Genomic DNA, 26,285 nt, shown 5'->3' with positions numbered 1-26,285 from the left:
TTTCCTCCTGGACTCTTTATATCTTACCCAGGGGCAAGATTAACATTCAATTTATCTTCCTAATAGGTTATCATTGTTTATTGATTCATTCCCCAATAGTCAAATTAAGAGAAAAGCTGGTAAAATGTTTAAATTAATCATATGACTAGAAATCCTGTAAATCCACTAAATAATATATTTATAAAAAATATTTAGGATTGGTTACATAACTGAACAATGAATCCATAAATTAGTAGAAATGTAAAAATTTATTATTGAATACATAATTATAGAAATGATCTGTCCAAAGTAAAAAAAAAAACAAAAAACCCAAAATCAATATTCACTTAAAATATAAATATATAATGCAAATTAAGTTACTGCCCATCATATTTTTTTTGTGTGCTTGTTATGAAAAATGTCCACCGTTGTTTCATGACATGGTCTTAAATCAAAATCACAATATCCAAGGGAAAAACGACTCTAAGAAGAGAAGAAAAGAGGTGTTTTGTTTTTTTTTTTAATAAAAAAGTCCAAAGCCATTTGTTAAAATGTTACAAAAAGTACAACATACTTACTCATAAGACTATATCTTACCTGTGGTTTCTTAAAATAATCAAGTCCCCTTCCAATCTTAATCATCCATCCATTGTTAAACCTATTGAAATAGTATACAGTATTATATTCCAGACATTTAAGTCAGACAGTTATCAAAGATGTAGTGTAGTAAGTGTCAGCAAAATTTCCCCCTAACAAAGAAAATCATTTTCTCCAGTGGCATGAGTTGAACCAAACTTGGAGTTATTCATGGGCCGTGTCTACAATGAAATAAAATGTCCAAAGAAACCATTAGTTGGTTTGATTAGATGGTAACAAGTTTGTCAAGTAAATTATATCTTATTCTTGAATTTCAGACCTCTGATAAAACTTTCCTGTTCTGCTAAATGTATTCAGGTCAGGCTATGGTGCGTTGCAGGGGTTTCCCTACCTAGAGATGGAGGACATACGCAGGATGAACTCTGGACCCCGACCTCTGCTTCAACCACAGCAGCTGCATTTTCAGCTGTTTTGCATTTAGGTTGTGCTTAAGTTTTCATTAAAACTAAAGGTGCACTCACTATAAACATATGAAAGCTACTGTGCGAAACAGAGGAACATATTACTAAAATACCTGCATATACTGTCTCCTTGTAGACACTGCTGTGTACTGTCATGCCTATGAGATTATTTCACAAAATATAAGTGAATACTAAAATCATCAGAATATTAAATATTACCACCAGAAAATTATCCTAATACCCCAACACTATATGTATGCTTGAATAGAAAAGTACTTCCTCTTCTCACGTGAAACAGAACATGTAAACTATTCCATTAAGAGATATGAAACTCAGATATAATAAGCCAGATTTTTTCCTAAAAAGTGAAAAGATACTAAAATTGTGCTTTATTTAAAATTTTAATAAACTGAATATTTATATGCAATTATATTGCATTAAAATAAGTAAGTATATTCAACTGCATAAAAATTAAAATACTGCTATAACTAACCTAATTTCTCGGTCATGTACTGAAGAAGAATATTCTAATTCCAACAGCACTCCATGATTCTTGAGTGACTCTTTTATTTCTTGCAGGCCACTACTTTGCTGCTCTTTCCCACTACCCTGTTAATAGGAAAAATATGATTTTCTGTTCAGTTATTACTATTTTAAATTATCATTAAGCTACACAATGTGTATCAGATAAAATGGGAAAGATTCTATACTAGTTTCAATGTCTATTATCTCAAAGAAGCAATAAAAGTATGAAGCAGTTTAATGGCAGTTGTTTTTATCAAAATAATTGTTTTTTTCTAATGTACACATAACACAATTCTATCCTATCTCCTAAAATGTGTTTTAGTAATGCTATTTAGTTATTAAGATGGGGTGCTTTCTTCAAGTTAATCTTAAAATTCTGGTTTATTTAGAAGCATTCCTATTTAAATCAAAATCAAGATAGAGATGCTCACTATCATGCTATGATCCACCAGAAAGCCAATACAGTAAATCAAGAAAAAGATATAATCATTGGTAAAGAGACAAAATTGTCAATAGTGCAGACAGTGTGATCATCTCCTAGAACATCCAAGAAACTAAACTGACAAACTATTTGAATTATAGTTTAGCAAAGTAGCCAAATGCAAGATACAACAAAATCAGAAAAGTCAATAGCATTTTTCTGAAGGTATTTTAGGCCTATTGTTGTACAATTCCCAAAGAAATAGCTCTAGCTGAAGCACTGTGTCCACATTTCCTTGCTCAAACTACATCTCCTAGCTAAACAAAATTCATGAAGAAAGAGTAAATGCTTCCAGATACCTACTTCATCCAGAGAGGTGAGAAGATGAATGGTTTTTACTTTACATGGTCTCTTAATAAGCATCTCACAAAATCGAAGAAAGTTATACAGCTGAAAGACATCATGACGGGTTATTACTAACTCATACATTTTAAGTAACATTTCATCATATTTTTCTGCATTTCACCTACCTGATGAATCTGTCTAATATAAGGATCTTGTATCCAAACTTCTGTAACTGTTTCATTAAGATATTCTTGAAAAAGTGACTCGTAACTGAAACCTGTTGCATTCTCTTCTATTTTAATCTGCCGATGATATTTTCCATCTAAAAAACACAAGTTTCAATAATAAAACCAGTGACAATTTATTTTCTTTTTATACTATTTACATATAGTGATTAATCAGGATCAGATACAAGTTAATTTTTTTAACTCCTCCACTCAGCAAACATTTCTGAATGCCTCCTACATATATACGAGGCAAAATGCAAGATGCTATATGTACAGAAATAAATAAGGCAAAGAATTCCATAAGTGAGTTCTGCCTTCATGGAAGTCAAATGGGAAAGTCCAGAGATTTCTTGGAAGAGGTTCTTGAGCTGAATCCTATAGACCAGGCAGTTTATTCAAGAGAAGTCTATATGTATAATGACAGCTGATAATTCTGTCACCATGAGTAGAACCATAAGCTATATAACTCAGTGGCTATGTGGTCCTTCTCTTCAGATATAAGTCTTTCTGTGTCCTGCAATTTAATGGCTAAAGTATTAAACATATAAATACATGGAATTTAGAAGGCTTTCTTAGAACTTATAAAGTATTTAAATTTTTTTTTGATGTTTTTATTTATTTTTGAGACAGAGAGAAACCAGGAGCTGGAGAGGGGAAGACAAGGAGACAGGAACCAAAGCCAGCTCCATGCTGACAGCAGAGAGTTGATGTGGGGCTCGAATTCATGAGCTGCGAGATCATGACCTGACCCGAAGTTGGACACACAGACAACTGAGCCACCCAGGTGCCCCATAGAGTACTTTAAGTAGTAATTTTAGCACTTCTTAACAACCCAAGACTAGGATTGCACAGGGTCAGTAAAACAGTTCCATAGTTTTTGTTCATTCAAAACGAATGATTATTGAGTAAGTTATCAAAGATCTTTAAGATTTTTTTAAAAACATGACCCCTAATGGTAGTTCCTAATTTATGTGATGGTTGCCAATTTAAAGTTTGTTTAAAAAACAGTAGTTTGGATTTTTTTCCTAGTATTTCCACAGATATGATGTTACTAGCAACTATGCATCAGTTTTCAAGCCAAGCTACCCACAAAGGTTAACTTAACCCAATGTATTCAAACCACAATGCTGATGGTACTCTATTTCATCAATGTTTTAAAAGGAAATTTCATTGTGAGTTTCAATTTGGGGTGAAGGAAATACAATTTTATTCCCACTCAACAGAGGAGCTCGCTGGGGCGGGGGGTACCCAGGGTAGGGGCTCATATGGAATACTAGGAAGAGGTAGGGGAGGGCCATATAAGGATAGCAAGGAAGAGCAGCTGAGGTCTGGAGGCACTGGTTTTTTGAGGACAGTAGTAACTTTGGCTAAAAAAAAGTAGGATTATGCCAGGCAAAGGTGGTAATGACCATTTATAGACATATGTTTGTAAACTGGATGCTCATAAGTAGATTAATAGTAAGTAGGGAAGGACAACTAGTGGCATCTCTAGTCATTAGGAATACTTCACTCCTGAAATGTTTTGATTCACAGCAAAATCCTAAAGAAGTCCCAGGAGTTTCCTTAGCTACTTTAACATTTTGGTCATTTTAGAAAGTGAAACAGAAATAAAATACAGGATTTACATTTCCTATTTCTGCGTAGTATTATTTTAACTCCAGTCCACACATAAGCTTCATAAGGATCTGCAGTGAATTCCTTAAAATGGCATGCAAAGTTCTGCAGTATGTATAGCTTTCATCAGATATTCTCAAGAGGGTGTGTGAAAATCACCTCCCCACCTAAAAGGGTTAAGAATATAGGTTATATATAGGGACATGGAAATGCAGAATAAAACTATAGGCTCCCAGGGATAAATGGTCCAGACCACAAAGAGTTACAAAAGGCAGAGCCAGAAACACTGGATGAAATGGGCTTTGTCACACTTACTTATGGACACATTCTATAAAACAGCCTCTTTACCTTCTTTTTCTTGATCCGTGTATTTCTTCGCTATTTCTGCTCTATCCATGTAGCTAGAAATTTGTTTTCTGAGATTACATTTCTTTGTAACATCTTTGGTGCCTACAAATTAAAAAAATACACTCTCAAATTTCCAAAAAGTTTTTCTATTTAAACAGGCATTATTTCCAGTTTCCCAACTCTTCCACAAATTTCCTGTCCTATTTAGCATGGTTTGCCTCAATCCTCAAATACACAAATGGGCTCAAATTTGGTTTGATCACCAAGACCTCCATTTTTGCACTAAGCACCTGAAACAGCTTTATTTAGGAGTGGGAACTCTGACACTGTGTCTCACTGCTGGGGATACCAAATTTGATGAGGTGATGACAAAGGTGGCTTATTTTCAAACCTGAGTCTGAGAACCATTTCGTTCTAATCAACCTTAAGTCTGAAATCTTAACATAATCAAAACACAGGAAACAATACCTATCTTTCTTCCACAAAACCAGCTTCTCTTCCAGACTTACCCATTATAGTTCATGCTCAGTCTTTTTCCCAGTCACCCAAAAAATATAAGGTATTTTTTGAATACATATTATCAATAAAACCTTACCCCAAGTCCCTCGCCCCTAAATCACTTCTGGTTCCCTCATTCCTTCTTTTTGCTATTACTTATATTTTCCATAATAATTTCATTTTTAAACTCCCACTTTTTAACAACATTTTACTTTGAATTAGTTTTATATTTATGGAAAAGCTGCAATAATGGCACACAGTATCCTTTCACCCAAACTCCCCTAATGTTAACATATCATGTGAATATGCTACAATTATCAAGGTTAGGAAATTAACATTGATACAACATTACTAACTCATTCACAAACCTTATTTGTATTCCACCAATGTTCCCACTAGAGAAAGAGGAAGTTCATTTTCTGGTCCACAATCCTGCACAGCATTTAATTGTCATGTTTCCTTAGTCTCCTCCAATCTGAAATCGGTCCTTAGCCTCTCTACCTTTTATGATTATGACATTTGGGGAAACAGTGCAGTGGTCAGTTATTTTGTAGGATGTCTCTCATTTGGGGCTGTTGGTGTTTTCTCATGATTAGATTGAGGTTATGCATTTTGGGGAAGAAAATCATGAAAGCATGGCCTTCTCGGTACATGATGTCAATATATGTCATTACTGGTGAGTTCAAAGATCACTCCACTGTAAAATCACTATTTTGTCCTTCATAATTGATAAGTATCTTGTGGGAAGATATCCTGTTTCTCATCACTCTTTCACCCCCTAATTTTAGCATCCATTGATAGTCCTTGCCTGCAACAGTTATCACTGCAGTGCCTGTCAAACAGGGATTTTCTATTTCCATCATTCCTAATTAATTTATAAACTGGAATGCTACTATAAGGAAGAGCTGTCCATTCTCCCCCATCTATTTATTTATTGAGTGATCAGTTTGTATCAGTATCGACTCATGCATATTTATTTTATTTTATGGGTTGTAATCCAATACTATTGTTTTTTTAAGTTTTTATTTAAATTCCAGTTAGTTTACAGTATAATATTAGTTTCAGGTGTATGATATAGTAATTCAGCACTTCCATACATCACCCAATGGCCATCACAAGTGCACTCCTTAATCTCTATCCCCTATTCTCCCATTCCCCTACCCATCTCCCCCTGGTAACCATCAGTTTGTTCTCTATAGTTAAGAGTCTGTTTGTTTCTTGGTTTGCCTCTCTCTCTTCTTCCCTTTGCTCATTTGTTTTGTTTCTTAAATTCCACATATAAGTGAAATCATATGGTATTTGGCTTTCTCTTATTTCACTTAGCGTAATACTCTCTAGTTCCATCTATGTTGCTGCAAATGGCAATATTATTATCTTGCCCTAACTTTATCAGCTTTGGCTTTGAGAGCTCCTGCATGTTGGCTGACCCCTGTACTTTCAACATGACCCATTATATTTTGAGCACTTCCTTGCTTTCTGGTGCAAAATGTTCTAAACTCATCTTGTATTTTCCCTGCCCCAGCCCTGGAATCAACCATTTTTCCAAAGCCCTAAGTTCCTTTTATTGGAGAATGGTATGAAGAAATCCAATTCTGGGTGCTGAGTATACTTGCTGCCACTAGGGGAGTCCTGTCACTACTTCCAGATCCTTTCAATTTGTGGCTAGAAAGTAAATATATATAGGGTTACTAACACACACATATATCTGCCTTTATTTCCGTGTCTACACATCTGTATATATATTAAAAACCATAAGTTCATGATGATAACTTGGATCCCACAGGGTTCATACTAGCCTTATCTCCTTATGTGTAACTTCTTTTATTATCCACAATATATATACTGGCTTATTCAAGACTCATATAAAGTAGTTTCTACCTCTGGGAGAAAAACATCTACCAAGTAAAACACAATGTTTGTATATAATTCATTTTGTCTTTAACCTTACAGAATATGGTCAAAATACTATTTTCCAGAGATAATTGAGTTACCTATTTTCTTGTCCACCTGCTTCTGTATCACAGTTGAATAATTCAGAGCAGCATTATTCCTTCCTCATCTTGCTACCCCATTCCCATTCCTTCCTTCTTTGTACCTCTTTTCCACCACCCCACAAACCTCATTAGTTTCTGTTTTTATCCTTCCTTTGTTTCGAACAAATGAGGAGACACATGAATATCTTCCTTTTTACATGAAGGATAGCATACCATAGATCTCTTTGTCCTTTGTAGTTTTCACCTAACAGTGTATCCTGGAAATCACTCCATATCGCTTCCACAGATCCTCATTGTTTTTTACAGCGGTATAGCACTCCATTGTGTGGATGTACCACACTTTATTCAACCTCTCTTCTTCCCAGGGTATTCAGGTTGTTTCCAACATTTTATTGATATCAATATGGGGCGCCTGGATGGCTCAGTCGGTTCAGTGTCCGACTTCGGCTCAGGTCATGATCTCGCGGTCCGTGAGTTCAAGCCCTGCGTGGGGCTCTGTGCTGACAGCTCAGAGCCTGGAGCCTGTTTCAGATTCTGTGTCTCCTCTTTCTTTCTCCTTCCCCGCTCATGCTCTGTCTCTCTCTTCTCAAAAATAAATAAATGTTAAAAAAAAATTATTGATATCAATATAATTACTGAATTCTTTTCTTTTCAAGTCCTTCTACTTGAAAATTAGTATCAAGATCCCTACTTTCTCATGCCTATACTTCAGTAGCTTAAGAAAATCCTAATCTATCCATTTATAATCTATAAATCTCTTGTGAGGAATCCTGTTTTTGCTCCTAAGGTGATATGAGAACTCATATTCTTCTACTAGGTTTATATATATTTCTTTAAACTCAAAAACCTTGAACTGGTCTTTTTATCAGGATTAAGCATTTTATGGTCTCTGTTACAAAGAGGCAGTGTGAACAGTGGTTAACAGCAAAGCATCTGGAGTCACATGGTTTTAGTTCAAAACTTGCTCTGCCACTTTTGGCTGTGTGACCATGCCAGTTATTCAACCTGTCTGTATCCTCAACTGTAACACGGAAAGAGAAATTGTTCCTTAGACAGGGAGATGATTAATGATCAAAGAGACTGGCTTGTAGGAAATAATAAATTTTGTTAATATCATTATCACCTACATAATTTTTTCCACTCACCATACTCTGGGCTTCCTTTAGAACCAGACTGTAATATCTCTTTTCTTAAATTCCACTATTACTTTGCGACTGCCTATAAATATACTCTATTTTCTCTGTCCTCTGTAAATAAAGTAGTCCTTTCTTAACGATCACCCTCGATCAGCTGGCAGAATTTAACAATGTAGACCCATTCCTCAAACATCACATCTCAGTTTCCTAGGCGTACTTACAGCAGGTTGGATTCCACTGAACCTCACTCCCACATCTAGTCATGTCCTAATGCCAATTATTCAATATCCAGACTGTCTCCTCCTTTCTTAATATTGGTGTCACCCCTCTGGTTCCTTCAGGCCCTTCTCACCTCTCATCTTGATTCCTGCAGAAGCTCCTCGATTGGTCTGCTTTACGTCAGTCTCTTCAGGTTAGTATCTCCCCCACACTCTTGCCATATTCACTCATTTATTCAAGAATTATTTACTGAGAACTTACCACATGCCAGACATTGTTCTAAGCACTGGGGCTACAGCAGTTAATAAAACAGACATGATTATCCCCTATCATTCAAGTGGGAGGAAAGACAACAATAAAAGGAAGTTGGTAAAATATGCATGTTAGATTGTGATAAGTGCTATTAAATAAAATAAAACAAGGAAGAAAACAAGGGAGTCCTGGGATGGGGTTGTAACTTTACACAGGACGTCAGGAAAGGCCTCACAGTGAAGGTACTATTTATATAAAAAACTGAAAGAGAAGAGGGAGTATGCTATGCAGATATTTGGGAGGAGAGCATATTCCTAATAGAGACAAGCCCTGACATACAACTCTAATTACATCACTCCTTTATAAAAACTTTAAATGGTTTCTCCTTGTCTATGGAAGGAGTTAAAATCTCCTGGCAGTGAAGGTCATCCACACCACACCTCAATCTACTTTACTTCTCACTCTTCTTCTAGAGACACACAATGAACCAAAGTGAACCACTTATTTGGTAAAAATAGCACAGACAGAATTTAAACACTCTGCGGAATTTCATTTCTGAAATTCTACTTATTCCTCAAAAGCCACCTCCACCTTTCCTCCCCCAAATGACCTTTAACTATTTAAATCCTCATTGTCCATCTCTCTCTCCTGGCACTTATTTCCTGTACTAGAGTTATTTGCATTTGTATCTTAACCTGTAAGATCAGGTCACTGTCTCTATATAACCTCTGTAGAATCAGTAGAGCACACAGGAGCAAAACTATAGTTCTCCTGATTCAGATTCCCAGAATGCCAGAACTTGAGTAGTGCTTGACCTGACAACCCTAGAGCACTGGAACTTAAGCAATGATCCACCTGACCAACACTGTACACCCTCTCTTTTTTTGGCAGTCAGTATACCAGAGTCTTTAAAGCCTTGGGCTCCCAATTTTGACTAACTGTGGTGGAACTGAAAAGCTTAATTTTATGCTGTACAATGAGGATAACATCAGCTCCTACTTCTCAGGGCAATTGTAAAGATGAAACAAGATCATGATGTTCATGTGCTCTGACAGTGCCTAGCACTCAGCACTCATAAATGATAATTACTTTCCTCCATCATCATCATCTCCTTCTTCTTCTCCATCATCATCATCTTCATCTTCAACATCACCTGGGCCTTCCCAAAGTAGTTTTGCTACTAAAGCCCCCAACCCTGAAAAGCGCCCTCTGCTGTCCAAAAGCTTCTGTAATACTTAGGCTAAAAGGCACACAGGGGAGATCTTCGGCCAGACTGGGAGCTACAGGGCGTGGGGAGCGGGGGCCGGACTTAAATCAGTTTAATACATAATTACTGAGTGTCTACTATGTGCCAGAGATTGTACCGGTTGTTAATGGTTATTTGGGTACTTCTCAACATTGCATAACTATATTAACAGATCAAGTTTCGCTGTGCCCACCCACAATCCTATGTATTTCTCGCAACGAATTTCAGTACATCCGTTATTTAAGGTGTACTTAAAGGTACTTAAGGTATTCTACCGCTATGTGATTTTATTTTTGTTTACTTCTAACGAAAATATCTAAACATAAAAGCAAAGATAATAGTGTAACGAACACCCTTATTACCGATCACATAGATTTAAGAATTGCTAGAATTCTGCCACATTTGCTCCGGGTCCCCCCCCCCCCTTAAAGTTAAATTCAGACATTATGACAAATTCTTCCCAAGACACTTCGGTCTGCATTTCTAAAAATCAAGGACAGTTTTAGAAAAAAAACATGCTACCTAACAAAGTCAATAATTTGTTACCCAATCCATATTCAAACTTTCCAAAAAGGATCCAAAAATGTATTTTTACATTTCTTTCGAACCTGAGTCCTATCAAGGCTTATATATTTAGATTTGATTCTGTCTCTTCAAAATCTAGAGTACTGACCCTGTCTTTTTTGATGACATCAATCTAAAAGAAAACAGTCCACTTGTCCTGTAGAATATCAACCTTCTGTTTGTGACTGCTTCCTGGTGGTGTACAAGAAGGGTTTTTAACTTTCACTCCACCCCCAGAAACTGCGGATCCAGTTCCTTTCCTCTGGTATCCTCTCCCCGGCTCCCTGCTCACCTCTCAGGACCTGCATGAGCAGGTCAATCCCCTCCTGGTAACACACCAGAGCCTGCTGGTACCGGGACTCCGAGTCCAGTTCCATCGCCCGCTTTAGCACCTTGAATGCAGCTGTGCTTTCGGCTTCCTGCTCCTGTCCGGATCTCGCCATAGTTACGGAAACGCCTCTCTGCTTCAAACAACCAGAGCCGAGCCAGCCGCTGCCGCGCCGGGGAGGTGAGGAGGGAGGGGGGAAATAACGTGACAGACCTGCGCCTGCGCTCTCTTTTTATGGCCTTGAAGGGGCGGGACGTGGCCGGAACTAAAGTGCCGGGGTTGACGATGAGTACGCTATATGACGGCCAGGTTTGTGTGTTGCGCTTCTTGGGCGCCCGTCTGCTCTGCTTCCCCTCGGTGAGTAAGGTCAGGCTGAAGAATATTTAGGAATATTGCATTTTTGCCAGGAGTGGGTACCTGGGAACTCCGTAGAGATGTGGATTGATTTTCCTATTGGATTCTGAGTTTGCGGGTCGTAACAACCTAAATGAATTTGCGCCCGTTCACTGTCCCTTGGGATCGCGAAAAGCCAGTGGTCGAGCGGATCCGGTTTCCCAGTTCCGGAGCCGCGCGGCTTGCTAAGCCCGGCTCTGGAACCGCCTAGGCAAGATAGTTTAGTGGGGCAGGGAATTCAGTGTTGTTTTGGCAGTTTTTGTGCTTCTGTTTATAACTAATTTCGGTTTCCCACTGGGGATCCGCGTAACTTGAATTTTTTGTTAATGAGGATAAAAGCTTGCTAATTGCATCTTAGAAGGCAACACCTTCGGGAGTTTGCAGTTAAAATATTTACCATTTTACTAAAAGCTGTAATTTTGCAATCATGTTTTTGATCGCCGCCTACCCATAGCTGCCTGTTTTGCATATTTTCGCCAACAGGCGCTGATGAAGACTGCCTGTTACTTTTTAGGCATTAGGAATTAAAAGAGACATTTTTTGCGTTCAGAGATATCGGTTAATTGAAAAGAAAATTCTATGTTGTGCGTTTTCAGTGTTTTCCTTCCTTTTGTCAGTAAGTAGTTCGGATATTAACTGGGGGCAAAAAGTAGAAAATCACCTTGGTAGCCTTCCCCCCATGGGTATGTTTATATTTTACTGATAGCTTTCCAGAGTTTTTCTGTGTATACATATACAGTCACAGACATTTTCTTAATGGAAAAGGGATCATACTTCTCATGATGCATGTGTTTTCCTATTTTTGCAAGAGAAAAGCTACTGTACAGTAGAAGACAGTATAGTTGCTTCAAGGTCCAAGAGTTGTGTGAATAATTATTAACATTAACCTTTATTTTTTATTAAAACTTAACAACTTTTCACTGTCACACCTTCTGAAGTCTGTAAATTAAACTTAATTCAGCAGAAATTGATAACGTACCTACTACACAACAGGTGCTGCTCTTGGTAGATGCTTGGGATACATCTGTGAATAGATAGGGCACACCAAGAAAAAAAAAATTTTTTTTTTAATTTATTGTCCTTGCGGAGTTAACATGTTACTGGGTGGAGACAGACAGTAAGCAACAAACCTAACAAACTATGTTAGAAGAGAAGTGCTATGGAAAGAAAATCCAGTGGAGTGGGGAGTGCTGACAATTGTGGGGGGTCAAAATGTTAAACAATGGAATCAGGATAGACCCCACTAAGAAGAGATTTGAGCCAAAAATTGAAGCAATAAGGGAACTAACTATATGAATATCAGGAGCATTCCAGGAGAAAAAACAGTCAGTCCAGAGGAGCTTGTCTGCCTGGCAACTTCTAGGACCTGTAAGGGTGTCAGTGTGTGTATCCAGTGAGCAAGGGAGCAGTTGGAGATGAAGTCCTAGAGGTAGGGGTTAAGGACTGGCTATTGCTCTGAGACATTGGAGGTTTTGGTTTTTTAATAAATAGGCTTTTTATTTTAGGATAACTTTAGGTTTACAGAAAAGTTGTGAAAATAGTAAAGTTCCTATATACCCCACATCCTATTTCCCCTTTTATTAACATCTTACATTAGTATGGTGCATTTGTTAGAATTGATGAACCAGCATTATTACACTGCTAACTAAAGTCCATATTTCATTCGAATTTTCTTAATGTTTACCAGATGTCCTTTTACCCCATTTAGTTAGTAGTCATGTCTCCTTAGGCTCCTCTTGACTATGGCAGTTTCTCACTTTCCTTGTTTTTGGTGATTTTGACAGTTTTAAGGCAGTCAGGTATTTGAAGACAAACTCCCATCATTTTGAGTTTTTAAGTAGTTCGTTTCTAGTGCTACAAAGTGCTCCAGGTTCATCTTAATATATTCACTGCAGTAGCCCTATGATTAGCCATTTCTCAAAGGAGCCCTGGTTCCTTTTATTAGAGAATGCTAAGATCAGGCGCTGAGTGTGTTCGTTGCTACTGGGATGCCATTCAGCTAACAGAGCTAACCCATGTATATATATATTCATACCTGTGATTATTTCTATATCCATCAGTATCTATATTAAGCTAAACATGAGCTCAAACTCTCAACTTGTGTCATTGAATCACATGGATTATTCTAGCTTTCTCCTCTTATATGTTACCTTTCACTTCAACAGTGAGAAACCTGGCTCATTGGAATGTTTGGGGAAGAGGAGTTGACATGATTTGATTTGGGATTTTAATGAAATGGTTGCTGCTATGGAGAAGAGAGCTTATGGAAGTTGGACTGGAAAGTGGAAGGCCCCTTAGGAGGCTTTTGCTGAAATCTAAATGATAAGAGAAAAGTAAAAAAAATGTGAAGCCAAATGAATTGGGTTAATATATAATGTTTAACTTAGGAGGAAGAAGTATGGTAGAGAAAATAATTTATCGTTACCTATTTGATTGCAGAGCCAGAGGATTAAATAAGCATCTCTTCTAAGGAAGCGTCGATACAAAATATATATAAACAACCAGCCAAGCAATGGCTGATGATTTGCACTAGATACTGATTTGAACTAGAAATTCTTATGCTGTATAGTAATCTTTGAAGTCTGAATGAGAGTTATGAAATTTTGATATACTTCTGAATTCTGAGTTGAGCAGATCATAGGTCTAACCCATTAATTGATTCAAACATTCATAAACAAACACTGGGTGCCTACTGTTCATCAGATACTGTGCTAGATGCTGAGAGTAGAAAATGAACAAGATAAAATTCTGGCTTTCATGGCGTTAAGGATTTAGTAGTTGACTCTTCTAAAACTGATGCATAATTAATTTTGAGAGACTGGTTTAGTTGCTGAGAATTTTTCAAAAGTCTTGGCTCTTTTAATGGGACATCTTGCATTGATTCCCACAACTTCATTGTTTTGTCCACATCACAGGAAAGACTTGACGAGCTTGAGTGAGCCAGAATCTAGTGGATTCACCGAAGTACAGCATTTACCCAATTTTAGTGTGTTAGGGTATTCTTATTACAACTTTGTAATAATTTCATAATAGTAAAAGCTACCATTTGTTGAGGGCTTCCTATGTACTAAAAACTGTTTTAGGTGTTTTTAGAATGATTCATTTGGAAAGTAGGTATTATATTCTGTCCTTTTGAAAAAGAATTGAAACACACAAATTAAGTAACCTATGAAAAATGTACATGTAGTTCATAAACCTTATCTTTCTGCTTTTGTATACATCAGTATAATTGGTTGTAATTATTGCCTGTCTAAATAAACATGACTTTTTTACATCATAGAAGCAATGCATATTCATTAAGAATAGTTTAAAAATACAAGTATTCAAGAAAGAAAGTTATAGTTTACTTTTTAACAGAAAGGTATTATGATTTAGTGAAAATGCACTGGAGTAGGAATTACGAGAATTGGGTTCCAAACTATATGCTCCTTGGATAAGCTGGATGCCCTTGGATTGGATTGGATTGAAGGTGGATGCCCTTCAAAATGAATGAATTTTCATTTTCCACATACATAGGCTAAGGTGGTCAATTCTAGAGGCACCTGGGTGGCCCAGTTAGTGAAGCATCCACCTCTTGATTGCTCAGGTCATGATCCCAGGGTTTTGGGATCCAGCCACGCACTGGGCTCCGTGTTGAGCTTTTGTGATTCTCTCTCTCTCTCTCCCCAGCTTACTTGCTCACTCTCAAAATACATAAATAAACATTTTTTCTTTTTTTTTTTTAAAGAAAGTTGTCAATTCTCATTCTAGGAGTCTAGATTTCTTCTGTCCCTTCTAGTCCTTTCATTTTGTGATTTTATAACAAAGCATTCTTTATCTGTGCTCTTTGGTGAAGAAATTAAGTAGTAGTGATTTCTTTGCCCATTTTTGTTGAATCAACCTAGTTTCTAACTCATCTGGCAAAAATGGAATGTGATTAATGTATAATTGCTACATATGGTTTTGCTGAATTCTGAAGAAAACATTTATTATAACTTCTTACTCTTATTGCATTAAAATAACTAGGATTTTACTGTTAAACTTCAGTCGAGTTCATAATTAACTTCTTTAGGTTTTTAATAATATGTAAGTAGGCACCTGTCCATTTCCAATACATATTTGACCCATGGATCTATTTTATGCTTGTCATAGCCTTTGAAGAGAACAGTCACCACACTCATGGCAGGGATTTTGCGCTCAATAGTTCAGAAGCCCCCAGGTGGACTCCAAGTAAGTATTTCTTTTCAAGTATCATCTTTCTCTCTTTTTTTATTCCTTAAGAGTGATTTCTCTCTCTTTTGTAATTAACAAAACAAACAGGCAAGTTAAACTGTACAAGTTCCTTTTTTTATATAGTGTTTTTTAATGTTGAAGAGCAGTTTTATTTATGATTTATGATCTGCTGTTTTATCACTAAAAATTTAAAAACACAAAAGATCTTTTCCTGGAGAACATGCTGGTAAAAAATGGCCACTGTTGATTCCCCTTAATCTTTTTAAAGTTTTAGGTTTTTCCCTTCAATTATGAAAAGAGTATATTTCCAATCATAGAAAAATATGGAAGAGCAGAAAGAAGAAAAGCCCTCTCCCAGAGATCACTAATGTTTGTATTTTCATGTAATTCCTTCTATTCTTTCTTACAGAAATTGTAGCAGTACAGCCTAACCCATTCATGAGGGCCAGAGTCTAGATACAGACCTGCTGCTGGCCATACATTGGTGCTGGCCAGTACATTGCCTTAACCTTAGATTAATCCTGTGTGATCAGTATTATTTCCTTCTTAAATAGCTGAGGAAATTGACTCTCTGAGAGGATAAGTGTCTCATTTCTCACAAATGGTGAGCACAGAGCCAGGATTAGAAGCCCATGTTTTTCCTTTCTCTCCCTCATTCACTCCTACTTACTGTCTAGTTGTTTGTGGATCTCTGCAGGACAGAGAGGGCATGAAAGGAATGATTATTGCCCATCCAGAGGGGAGTTTCCTGATGGGAAGGATTGGCAGTGAATCCTTTTTCTTTAGCAGACTGAGAGCAACAGGACTGGAAGATTGTAGAAAGGGAATAAGAAATAGAAACTAGGAGTGTTGGCATTGTAGGGACTAGAAATAAAATTGGCACCTCCTTTTCTTTTACATTGTATTGGTGAAGGTAAATTATTGCACATTGTCTAGAGCAGGCGTTGGCAAACTATGGCCTGCAAGTCAAATTCAGTCCACCTATTTTTGTAAATCAAGTTTTATTAGAACATAGCCATGCCTATTTGTTTACATATTGTTTGTGGCTGCTTTTACCTTACCGTGGCAGAGTTGAGACTTGACAATGGAAACCATACAGCCCTAAAGCTGGAAATATTTCCTGTCTTGTCCTTTATAGAAAAATATTGCCCACCCTGATCAAGAAGTCTATATTTGACTCATATATGGAATTTAAGAAACAAAACAGATGAACATAGGAGAAAAAAGAAAAAAAGAGAGGCAAACCAGAAAACAGACTCTTAACTATAGGGAACAAACTGAGGGTTACTGGAGGGGATGGGAGCGGGAGGATGGGCTAGATGGGTGATGGGTACTAAGGTGGGCACCTGTCGTGATGAGCACTGGGTGTTGTGGAAGTGGGAATCACTAAATTCTACACCTGAAACTGATATTACACTGAATGTTAACTGGAATTTAAATAAAAACTTGAAAAAAAAGAGAAGTCTATATGTGCTTTTTGCTTTATAATGTTAGTGGTAAGGTGAGATGTATTCATTTAGCTAAGGAGCTGAGATAAAGGTTTGATAATTATAGGTTAAATAAAAACAGACTTTTGTCACCTAAAAATTGGTGAGTATAGATTTCTGCACTAGCCAGAGTTTTTTAAAAAATGTTTTCTGTCATGTTTAGACGGTAACAAAAGGTGTGGAGTCTCTCATTTGTACAGATTGGATTCGTCACAAATTTACCAAATCAAGAATTCCAGATAAAGTAAGAACAAGGGTTTGGTGGGGTGGGGGTTAGCGTTACTATTTTTTTAAGCATGTTATGTTTTCAAATGGTACCTATTTGTGTAATATTGAAAATTTTTACATTGAATTATTTGTGGATGTCCATGGTAGTATAGAGTTTAAATAACACATGGTAGAATTTATCTAGGTAATGATTCTTTTTTTTTTTTTAATGTGCCACTGGCCTTTGAAGTAGTGGGGTTTTATCATCTTAGTACCTGTTTATTCCCGCTTATGATTTTTGCCTTAATATTTTGTGTTTTCATATCACCATTATCCTCAGGAAAACAGTGGGTCTTCCTCCGGCTCAGACTCTGTCTCTGTGCTTCTTTGTGTTCACTTTATATATTGAGTATTGCAACTTGGGATCTTTGCGTTTTCTTTGCTATACTTATGTGTACATATCATACTTTTGGAAAACACTGGCTAAGCCCCCTATTAACTTCTGTTTTATTTTGTTTAAATGAATAGACTTTATTTCTTACAGCAGTTTTTGGCTTATAGAAAAATTGAACAGAAAGTACAGAGAGTTCCCATATACTCCCTCCCCCAACATATATAGTTACCCTATAATTAACATTTTGTATTGGTATATATTTGTTAGAATTGATGGACCCGAATTGACAGATTATTATTAACTAAAGTCCTTAGATTGGATCGGGGTTTACTATCAGTGTTACACATTCTGTGGCTTTTGACAAATGCACAATGTCCTGGGTCATTAGGGAATCATACAACTAGTTTCATTGCCCTAAAAGTCCTCTGTTCTCACCTGTTCATCCCTCCCTCTCATTTCCCAACCCCTGGAAACCACTGATATTTTTCCTGTTTTTATAGTTTTGCCTTTTCCAGAATTCCTTATCGTTGGAATCAGGCACATGTAATCTTTCAGACTGGCTTCGTTCACTTAGCAATATGCAGTTAAGGTTTCTTGACGTCTTGCCACCAGGATTGCTAGCTTTTTGTTAACTATACTTAGTCAAAAGAATGATAAATTGTGAGTTAGCTAAAACATATCTGGATAGAGTTAAGGAAAAACACGAATTTGAAAGATCAAGTTATTTTCCATTAAAGTGGCTGGGGACTCAGAAATCAAACAAGTTTCTGGAAATAATGAAAGTTGCATTTTTATAACCTGAGTTGTGTGGCTATGCAGTTCATTTCTTTTTATTACAAATAATATTTGGTTTTATGGATGTACTGTAGTTTGTTTAGCCATTCATCTCCTGAAGGACATCTTAATTGTTTCCAGTTCTTGACAGTAGTGAATAAAGCTGCTGTAAACATTTGTGTGCAAGTTCTTGTGGGGACATAAGTTTTCAACTCATTTGAGGTAAGTACCTAAGAATGCAGTTATGCAGTTGATGGAATATATGGAAAAGACTACATTTAGTTTTTAAAGTCTGGGTTTTTTTGTGTTTTTTTCCCCCAGTTTTTTGTATTGCAGCAAAATATATATACAGTGTACTGTCTCAACCATTTTTAAGTGTACGTTACAGTGTTATTAAATACATTCATATTGTTGTGCAGTCCTCACACCATCCATCTCCAGAACTCTTCATCTTACAAAACTGGAACTCTGTACCCATTAAATAATAACTCCCCAATCTCTTTTCCCCAGCCCCTGACAACTACCATTCTCCTTTGATTTTTTTTAAAGATAAAATAGTGTTACCATTGACTATTTTGACACCTTTAATATGCTTGATGTTCTTATATCAGAAACCTCTTTATTTTTCAAGTCATGGCTTTGCTGCTGCTATCCTTTCCACTACTGTATTGTCTTGTATCTTTTCGTGTTTCTTAGTCTGTAAAGTTCTAGAATAAAAGGATAGATACAGACGTTAGCATTCCTTTAAAATGTGTAAGGCATTGATTTTGATTGTCAGCTGTAGCAAATATGAAAATTCAAACTTCATGGAAATGATTCTGAGATGTGTATCTCCAGCCCATGCCTATCTTCTGAACTTATTCCTATATTCTCACATGTTCCTAGACCCTGCCTTGTGGATAATGCAGAGGTATTTCAGGTTAAACATATTTAGAATCAAACTCGTCTTACTTTCCCTCCAAACAACCAAATGAAATAGGATGCTCGTCCTGTATTAGTTATATCAGTTAATGCTACCATCCTTTACCTGATTTCCCAAATCAGGGTGGAGATGTGTCCATCTCAACCCCTCCATTTCCTCCATTCACCACAAATGCATCTATTTTACTGTCCAGAGTCCCCAAATGAGTCCCTTTTCTGTTGCAGCTACTGTAGTTCAGGCTCTTAAACCAGGGCTGCAAGTTTCCTGGTACCAGTCTCCCATTCCCACTTCATTTTGTCCTCTTACAAGTATATTCTTTCTGAGTCCCTTAAAATTGTAGTCATATTGCTTCAAGTCTTCAAGAGCTCTGTATCCCTTCTGGAAGTTTCTGAAGGCTCAGCACAGTTGAGCAATTTAACTTCATCCTCTACATTCCTTTCATGTTTTTTTCTACTTGAGCCACACATTTACCCTTGGTTTTCCCAGATATTTTGTGCTCTTTACACTGTTTCTTTAAATCTTTGTTTTTCTTCAGCATGCCTGCCCCATCCTCTGTTTACCACCATTCTTCTCACCTTGCATCTCTTCAAAACCCCTAGAAAATACAAATGAGCAAAAAGAGCAAAAAGACACCCTTAATCCCACCACCTGGAGACAGCTTCCATATCCTTTTCTGTTATATGTTTTTAAAGATGTGAATCATCTCATGTAAAATGCTTCTTTAGCTGCTGTCTTCATTTAGCAATATAATGTGAGCCTCTCAGCAGATAAGTTTCTACAATATTATTTTATAATTAAATAATACCCTTTTTGATCAAAGTGCCACCATGTGTGTGTGTCCGTGTGTCCATGTCCTTCCTTGGTCTGATTTCCCAGAGGTGATATGAGTCGATCTAATGTCTTTGAGACCTTTATACATATATAAGTGTATGTATATGCACATATGTATATTACATGATTCTTAGAATTAGTCGTTATGTAGTGTATCCTGTGTACACACTCATGTACTTGTTACAGATGAAACAAATATGAGATCCTACTACACATAGTGGTGTGGAATTATTTTTTTCTCAAGAATGTATTATGGCCATCCTTCAATGTTAGTAGCTGCTAAGATAGTTAACCTTATTGGTTTTTATGGCAGCATTGTATCCCATGGGATACATCATAATTTATTCAGTTGTATCATATATTACTGGTTTTATTATTTTGTACTAGTTTTAATTCAAATGTATGCCTTGTAATTCCATTTAGTTATTCTACGAGGAACATGGATGTGGCCTTTAAATTTTTCATTATTACAAATAGTATTACCATGTACCTCTTTATTTAGTACATTTTATATACTCAGGGAAGTTTTTTTGTGTGATAGCTTACTAGAACCTTTTGATTTTTTAGAGAATCAGTATTAATGTCAGCTCTCTTGAGCTGTTTCTGACCCTTTGTAGGCAGTCATTTGTACTAACACATACTCATGTGTTGTCATTGTAAGCTTATCTTTGATGCCCTGCCTGAATGGGGTGGAGGGATGCTACTGTGCCCTGCTTATCTGGTGCTAATACAGTCTCCTGGCATTTGAACTCTTTAATGTCCTTTGGTTACTCCCGCTTTGCTCTTAAAACAAAACAAAACAGTCTTTGCCTGTGTGATTTTTTTTTTTTTTCAGAGTATGCAATCCTTAGACTTTGTCTGAATAATCAGTTTGAAGATGAGGATTTCAGAAGGATTGGGGATGAGATCGTTATGTAGATTTTGGGGGGTGGTTAAGAAAGGAAAAGGAAATACATAGAAACTGTGTAATTGAAAACTTACCATTTATAATTCTTTCCTAGGTATTTCAGCCTTCACCTGCAGATCATGAAAAATATGGTGGGGATCCACAGCACCCTCATAAACTACATATTGTTACCAGAATAAAGAGTACAAAAAGACGTCCATATTGGGAAAAAGATATAATAAAGATGCTTGGATTAGAAAAAGTAAGCAGCTGTTTAAGTCCTCTTAAGTTAGTTGTTTAAATTTGCTTTAAATTTTATAATTTTTAAACTTTAAGGTACATTTTTATTACTTCACTCATTTAAATGTATTATTTAGTGTAATTTATTTGAAAATTTGATTCAGACAAAATGAGTTTCACCTTAACATTTCACTGTAACATGGGACCATCTGCTTTGAAATGGATCCATAACCCTGTTTCCTTTGTTTTTAGGCACATACTCCTCAAGTTCACAAGAATATACCTTCAGTGAATGCAAAACTGAAAGTGGTTAAACATTTGATAAGGTTTGTTGTTTGTTACTTCAGCTATTTAAAAAAATGTATTACCTAGTGTAATTCTAAAAGCATTTTCTTATGTCACAGAATCCAGCCCCTGAAGTTGCCACAAGGACTTCCAGCGGAAGAGGACATGTCTAACACGTGCCTCAAGAGCACTGGGGAATTAGTGGTGCGGTGGCATCTAAACCCTGTAGATCAGGAAGCAGTTAAGTCCTAATGCCAGAGCAGTTTCATATTTAAAAATGTAAATCATTTTTATTTAAAGATAGAAAGTGTTCTCATTAAAATATATTTTAAATTCTAGTCATTTTCACTGGCTAAACATGGTGTGATTTCTTCCTTGTATAGGCTTGGAAGTTTCAGTGCTGGTATTTGATTTAACTCTCTTTTCTGTCTGATAGTTTCACTGCAGAATGGGCTGGAGTGGTATTGTTTAAACATCTGGGTTCAGATGTCACCTTAGCAGTCACCATTGACTTGTTTAAAATATTGTTTTCTCTTTTAATTGAACGCAACAAATTCCTCGATTGTCCCTTTGAGTGAGCAGTGTGTTACGTGTTGGGGAAATGCACAGCAGACCAGATGAGCAGTCCCTGCCCATCAGGAGTTCAGTCTCTTGCTAGAGGACAGAGATTCGGCCACAGTCATTAAACATTGGGTGTAGCTAGATTGACTGCTTTGTGCTTTAGTGTCTATAAGTATATATGTAGAGTTGGCTGCATTTTATTCTTAAATTTAATACCAAAAATAGTATCTTTTTCTAATTATAAATCTAAATTGGCCCAAATTTTATTGATGTTCTTTGAGTTCCTAAGAAACCTCTGCCAACGGTTGAGGTAATATTTAAAAGATGAGAAAGAAGGGAGAAATCTTTTAGGGAGAATTGTTTTATTTCCTTTTTTTTTTTTTTTTTCCTATTTCAGATACCTGGAGGGGTTGGGAGAAGTAAGAATTGTAGGACAGGTTCAATAGTGGGAAGTTTTGTGGCAGCTAATCAAAGATGATGGTGAAGAATCTCTGAATTCTAGTTGCTTATTTCCCTTTGTCTTTTGTGAGGTTTAGTTTGGGCAACAATAACATTGGCATACTACTCATAATTATGACAGTATTCATATTATGTAGTATTCATCCTGTCATAGGTCTTGATGTTTTAGAGCATTCAGAATTGCTACCTGAAATGAGCCAGATATCATTAATTATTAAGCTTGAATGCAATTACAGTTTCAATTCAACAATTATGAAATATCTAGTATATGTAAGGCCTGGAGGAGACCTTAAAGCCAGAGGACACTTACTTCAGAGAGCTCATTCTAGTTGGAGAGAAACCTGTATGCTACAACAAAATGTGTCCTTGCTGGAGGTGGTTTGAGGATAGCTGTGTTAATAAAAGCTGGTCCCTGCTAATTTATTGCCATCTCTTTCACTATACTAATATTAATGTTTACAATGGGGAAAAGAACATTGGTTAATTTTTACCCAAAGATTCTAATGAAGTTTAGGTAAGTAATTTTAACCTCAACAGTCCATGACTAGAAAAAAGGACTTAAATGCTGTTGAATATTTGCAAATAAAATTGTCTATAAGGAGAAAAGTATAAGGCACACATGGCTATAAGCTAGTGCATTAGTTTTCTATTGCTGTGTAACTAATTACCACAAACCCAGTTGCTTAAAGCAACACACACTTAATCATCCCACTGTTTCTGTGGGTCAGAAGTCTGGGCTTAGCTGGGCTTAGTCACTTACGGTCTCACAAGGCTGAGTTCTCCTCAGCCTTGACTGGGAAAGGATCTGCTTCCAAGCTCTCTCATTTCATTTGCTTGTGATTGTAGGATTCATGGCAAGTTGTTTCTTCAAAGGCAGTCAGTGTTGAAGAGAGAAACTAGCAAGATGTGTGCTAATGAGGGAGCACAAGGCAAGCTGACAGACCACAAACACCCCCCACAACCCAACCAGGTGGGATATGTGTGATACTCCTCAGGCACTCCTGGCTGCCCAAGAACAAAGGAAAGTGGAAAACAAAAGGTTAACTGATAGAGATCATAGTCCTTCAGGACCTAGGTCTCCACTAGCCCTCCACAGTGGGAAACAAAGGCAGAAGGAAATGGCAGATAGAACTCCATTCCCTTGTAACATGCAGCCCATTGACAAATACTTGAGGCTGGCAGAGTAAAATGTTTTTTTAGGAACACCCTACTGTCTTAATGTTTTGCTAGAAGGAAAAACAGCCTTAGCTTGACAGTAGCTAGGCCTCCAGTGTCCTGTGAGTCTTTAGCATATGAAAATCTCCCTGGAAACTTCCCCTGGACTTTACCTCCCCCAACCCCATAGTATATAATCAGTCTTTCCTCATCGTCCAGGGCAGGGTGCTTAAATAAAATCACCTTTTTGCACCAAAGATGTCTTCAAGAATTCTTTCTTGGCCATGGACTCCGGACCCTGTGAACCCCACCTCCAAAAACCTCATCATGTGCTATACTCTTAGGTAATCATGCAAATGCAGTCATGTACATTCCATCACCTTTGTTGCATTCCATTGGTTAGAAGCAAGTCATAAGTCCAGCCAAACTCAAGGAAGAGGGGAATTACACAAATGTATGACTGCCAAGAGGCAAGGATCCTGGGGGCCTCCTTAAAGATTACCTGCAAGCATGGTAAGTCCATCCCTAAGTAGACCCATGGAAATCCCCATATTGTCATTCCTTTGCTTCATATCATTTCAAAACCTTTTAAGGACTTCTTGCTTAGTTTTGTCTTTGGGTCTCCGAGAAGTTACCTGAGCGCTAGCACTACTTTTAAGGACCATTCCAGTTCTCTTGACATCTTCTCAATCTAAAATTGCACCTCTTCCAGGGGCATCTTTTGTCATCGCAATACTAATACTTAGCATCCTAACTAGCACAGTTTCACCAAGAGCAGTTCCACCAAGTGGAATTGCACTGGCCATTTTGAGGAGCTTTTGACACAAATAATAAGATGGTGCATTTAGGAGGTACCTTACAACAAAAAAAACGAAGAAATCCCATGAAGAGATTATTTGTCCTGTTTTTCTAAAAAAGAGATAATTTTGCTTAATATAGGTGGTATCCTCTCCTTCCCAAACTTCCAGGAGTAACAAGTACTGGTTTTTTGATCACACAGCTTGATAAAATTTTCAAGGGTCCAAGTTACTGTCTAAACCATCTGTCACTCTTTATATATGTATATACATCAAAACTTTTCTGCATCTAAACTTTTCTCTCTTGGGGCTCCTGGGTGGCTCAGTGGGTTAAGTGTCAGACTTCGGCTCAGGTCATGATCTCATGGTTCATGAGTTCGAGCCCCACAAGAGGTTCTGTGCGCATAGCTCAGACCCTGGAGCTAGCTTCAGATTCTGTGTCTCCCACTCTCTGCCCCCCTCCCTCATGCTGTCTGTCTCTCTCAAATAAATAAACATTAAAAAATTTTTTTTAATAGATGAATAATTCTTCATATTCTGTTCTCTAATTTTCTTCATTGTATGGAGAAAAAATTTGTTGGCCACTTAAGTTAAAGATAATATAAAGTGTTAAGAATGTTATATGTTATACTAATTGTTAACACTTTATATATTATAAACAATATAAATCAGGTACAATAATTACAGAGAAATACAAATATGTATGTAGCATAATGAATATGATTTACTCCTTATTAAGATGGTAAATTTAATATGTATACTTTTTTTTCTTTTAAGTATTTGAGAGAGAGAGCGTGCACTCACACAAGGAGAGAGCAGGAGAGGGATAGAGAGAATCTCAAGCAGGCTCTGTGCTGTCAGCACAGAGCCCAACACTGGGGCTCAATGAACCGTGAAAATCATGAACTGTGAAATCGTGAAATCATGGCCTGAATCAAGAGTTGCATGTTCAACTGACTGAGTCACCCAGGTACTCCTACATCTTTTATTTAATATAATTATAAATTATACTTTTTTTTTTTTTTAAGTTTATTTATTTTGAGAGAAAGAAAGGAGAAGCAGAGAAAGAATCCCAAGCAGGCTCTAAGCTCAGCTTAGATCCCATGACCATGAAATCATTACCTGAGCTGATACCAAGAGTTGGACACTTAACTGACTGAGCCAGCCAGGTGCCCCTGACAAATTCTATTGTAAAGCAATAGATATAAACTTAGGTTTATTAAATATAAATGTCCACGCCTAAATACATATAAAGGTATATTAACAAATTATTGCAATCTGTGCATGAATAATGTAAAATAAAGGTAAAAATCAAGTTTGAGTAAACCAAGGTATTTTTGTCTAGAGAATCATTATTTCCTATTTTATTTTTTTTTATTTTTTAAATAAATTTATTTATTTTGAGAGAGGCAGAGATAGCACAAGTAGGGGAGGGGTAGGGAGAGGGAGGGAGAGAGAATCCCAAGCAGGTTTCGCACTGCCAGCTCAGAGCCCAATGTGGGGCTTGAACTCACAAACTGCGAGATCATGACCAGAGCCGAAACAAGAGTCTGTTGCTAAACTGACTGAGCCACCCAGGCACCCCTTTTTCCTATTTAGATACTTAGCACATATCTTGTCCTCTCTCAAAACTATTCTTGATTTTGCCTTTCCAAAGTCATACCCAAATTTGAAACAGTATAATTATTAAGATGTATTTTATTCTTAAACTGTCTATGGATTTTCTTTCTTTTTTTAATTTTTTTTTTATGTTTATTCATTTTTGAAAGAGAGAGACAGAGCACAAGTAGGGGTGGGCAGAGAGAGGGGGGGACACAGAATCTGAAGCACGCTCCCGGCTCTGAGCTGTCAGTACAGAGCCTGACGTGGGGCTCAAACTCACGAACTGCGAGATCGTGACCTGAGCTGAAGTTGGGCACTCAACCAAC

General features: G+C 37.0%; 2 protein-coding genes across 5 annotated transcripts; one reads left to right on the top strand and one right to left on the bottom strand.

Annotated features, from left to right (window-relative positions):
- Positions 1–229: 229 nt before the first annotated feature.
- MITD1 (microtubule interacting and trafficking domain containing 1) lies at positions 230–10,889 on the bottom strand. 2 transcript variants are annotated; one of them, XM_030310417.1, is made up of 7 exons: positions 10,719–10,889; positions 4,518–4,619; positions 2,514–2,650; positions 2,347–2,433; positions 1,531–1,646; positions 577–637; positions 230–462 (listed from the first exon to the last, which is right to left on the bottom strand). In XM_030310417.1, the coding sequence occupies exons 1-7, from the start codon at positions 10,867–10,869 to the stop codon at positions 367–369; spliced, it is 750 nt and encodes a 249-aa protein (XP_030166277.1). In that variant the 5' UTR covers positions 10,870–10,889; the 3' UTR covers positions 230–366. The 2 variants fall into 2 exon arrangements, with proteins under 2 accessions (XP_030166277.1, XP_030166278.1); XM_030310418.1 differs by lacking the exon at positions 10,719–10,889 and adding an exon at positions 7,223–7,485.
- Positions 10,856–23,070, top strand: MRPL30 (mitochondrial ribosomal protein L30). Of its 3 annotated transcripts, none has more exons than XM_030310420.1 (6): positions 10,856–10,934; positions 15,279–15,356; positions 17,010–17,090; positions 20,976–21,122; positions 21,353–21,426; positions 21,505–23,070. In XM_030310420.1, exons 2-6 carry the CDS (start codon positions 15,306–15,308, stop codon positions 21,635–21,637), a joined length of 486 nt encoding a protein of 161 aa, XP_030166280.1. In that variant the 5' UTR covers positions 10,856–10,934; positions 15,279–15,305; the 3' UTR covers positions 21,638–23,070. The 3 variants fall into 3 exon arrangements, with proteins under 3 accessions (XP_030166280.1, XP_030166279.1, XP_030166281.1); XM_030310419.2 differs by lacking the exon at positions 10,856–10,934 and adding an exon at positions 11,013–11,111; XM_030310421.1 differs by lacking the exon at positions 10,856–10,934 and adding an exon at positions 13,462–13,480.
- Positions 23,071–26,285: the final 3,215 nt, after the last annotated feature.

Source organism: Lynx canadensis, chromosome A3 (genome assembly GCF_007474595.2).
Source record: "Lynx canadensis isolate LIC74 chromosome A3, mLynCan4.pri.v2, whole genome shotgun sequence".
Taxonomy (NCBI): Eukaryota; Metazoa; Chordata; class Mammalia; order Carnivora; family Felidae; genus Lynx; species Lynx canadensis.
Note: the sequence above shows the minus strand (reverse complement) of the source record. Positions and strands in the feature narration are given on the sequence as shown.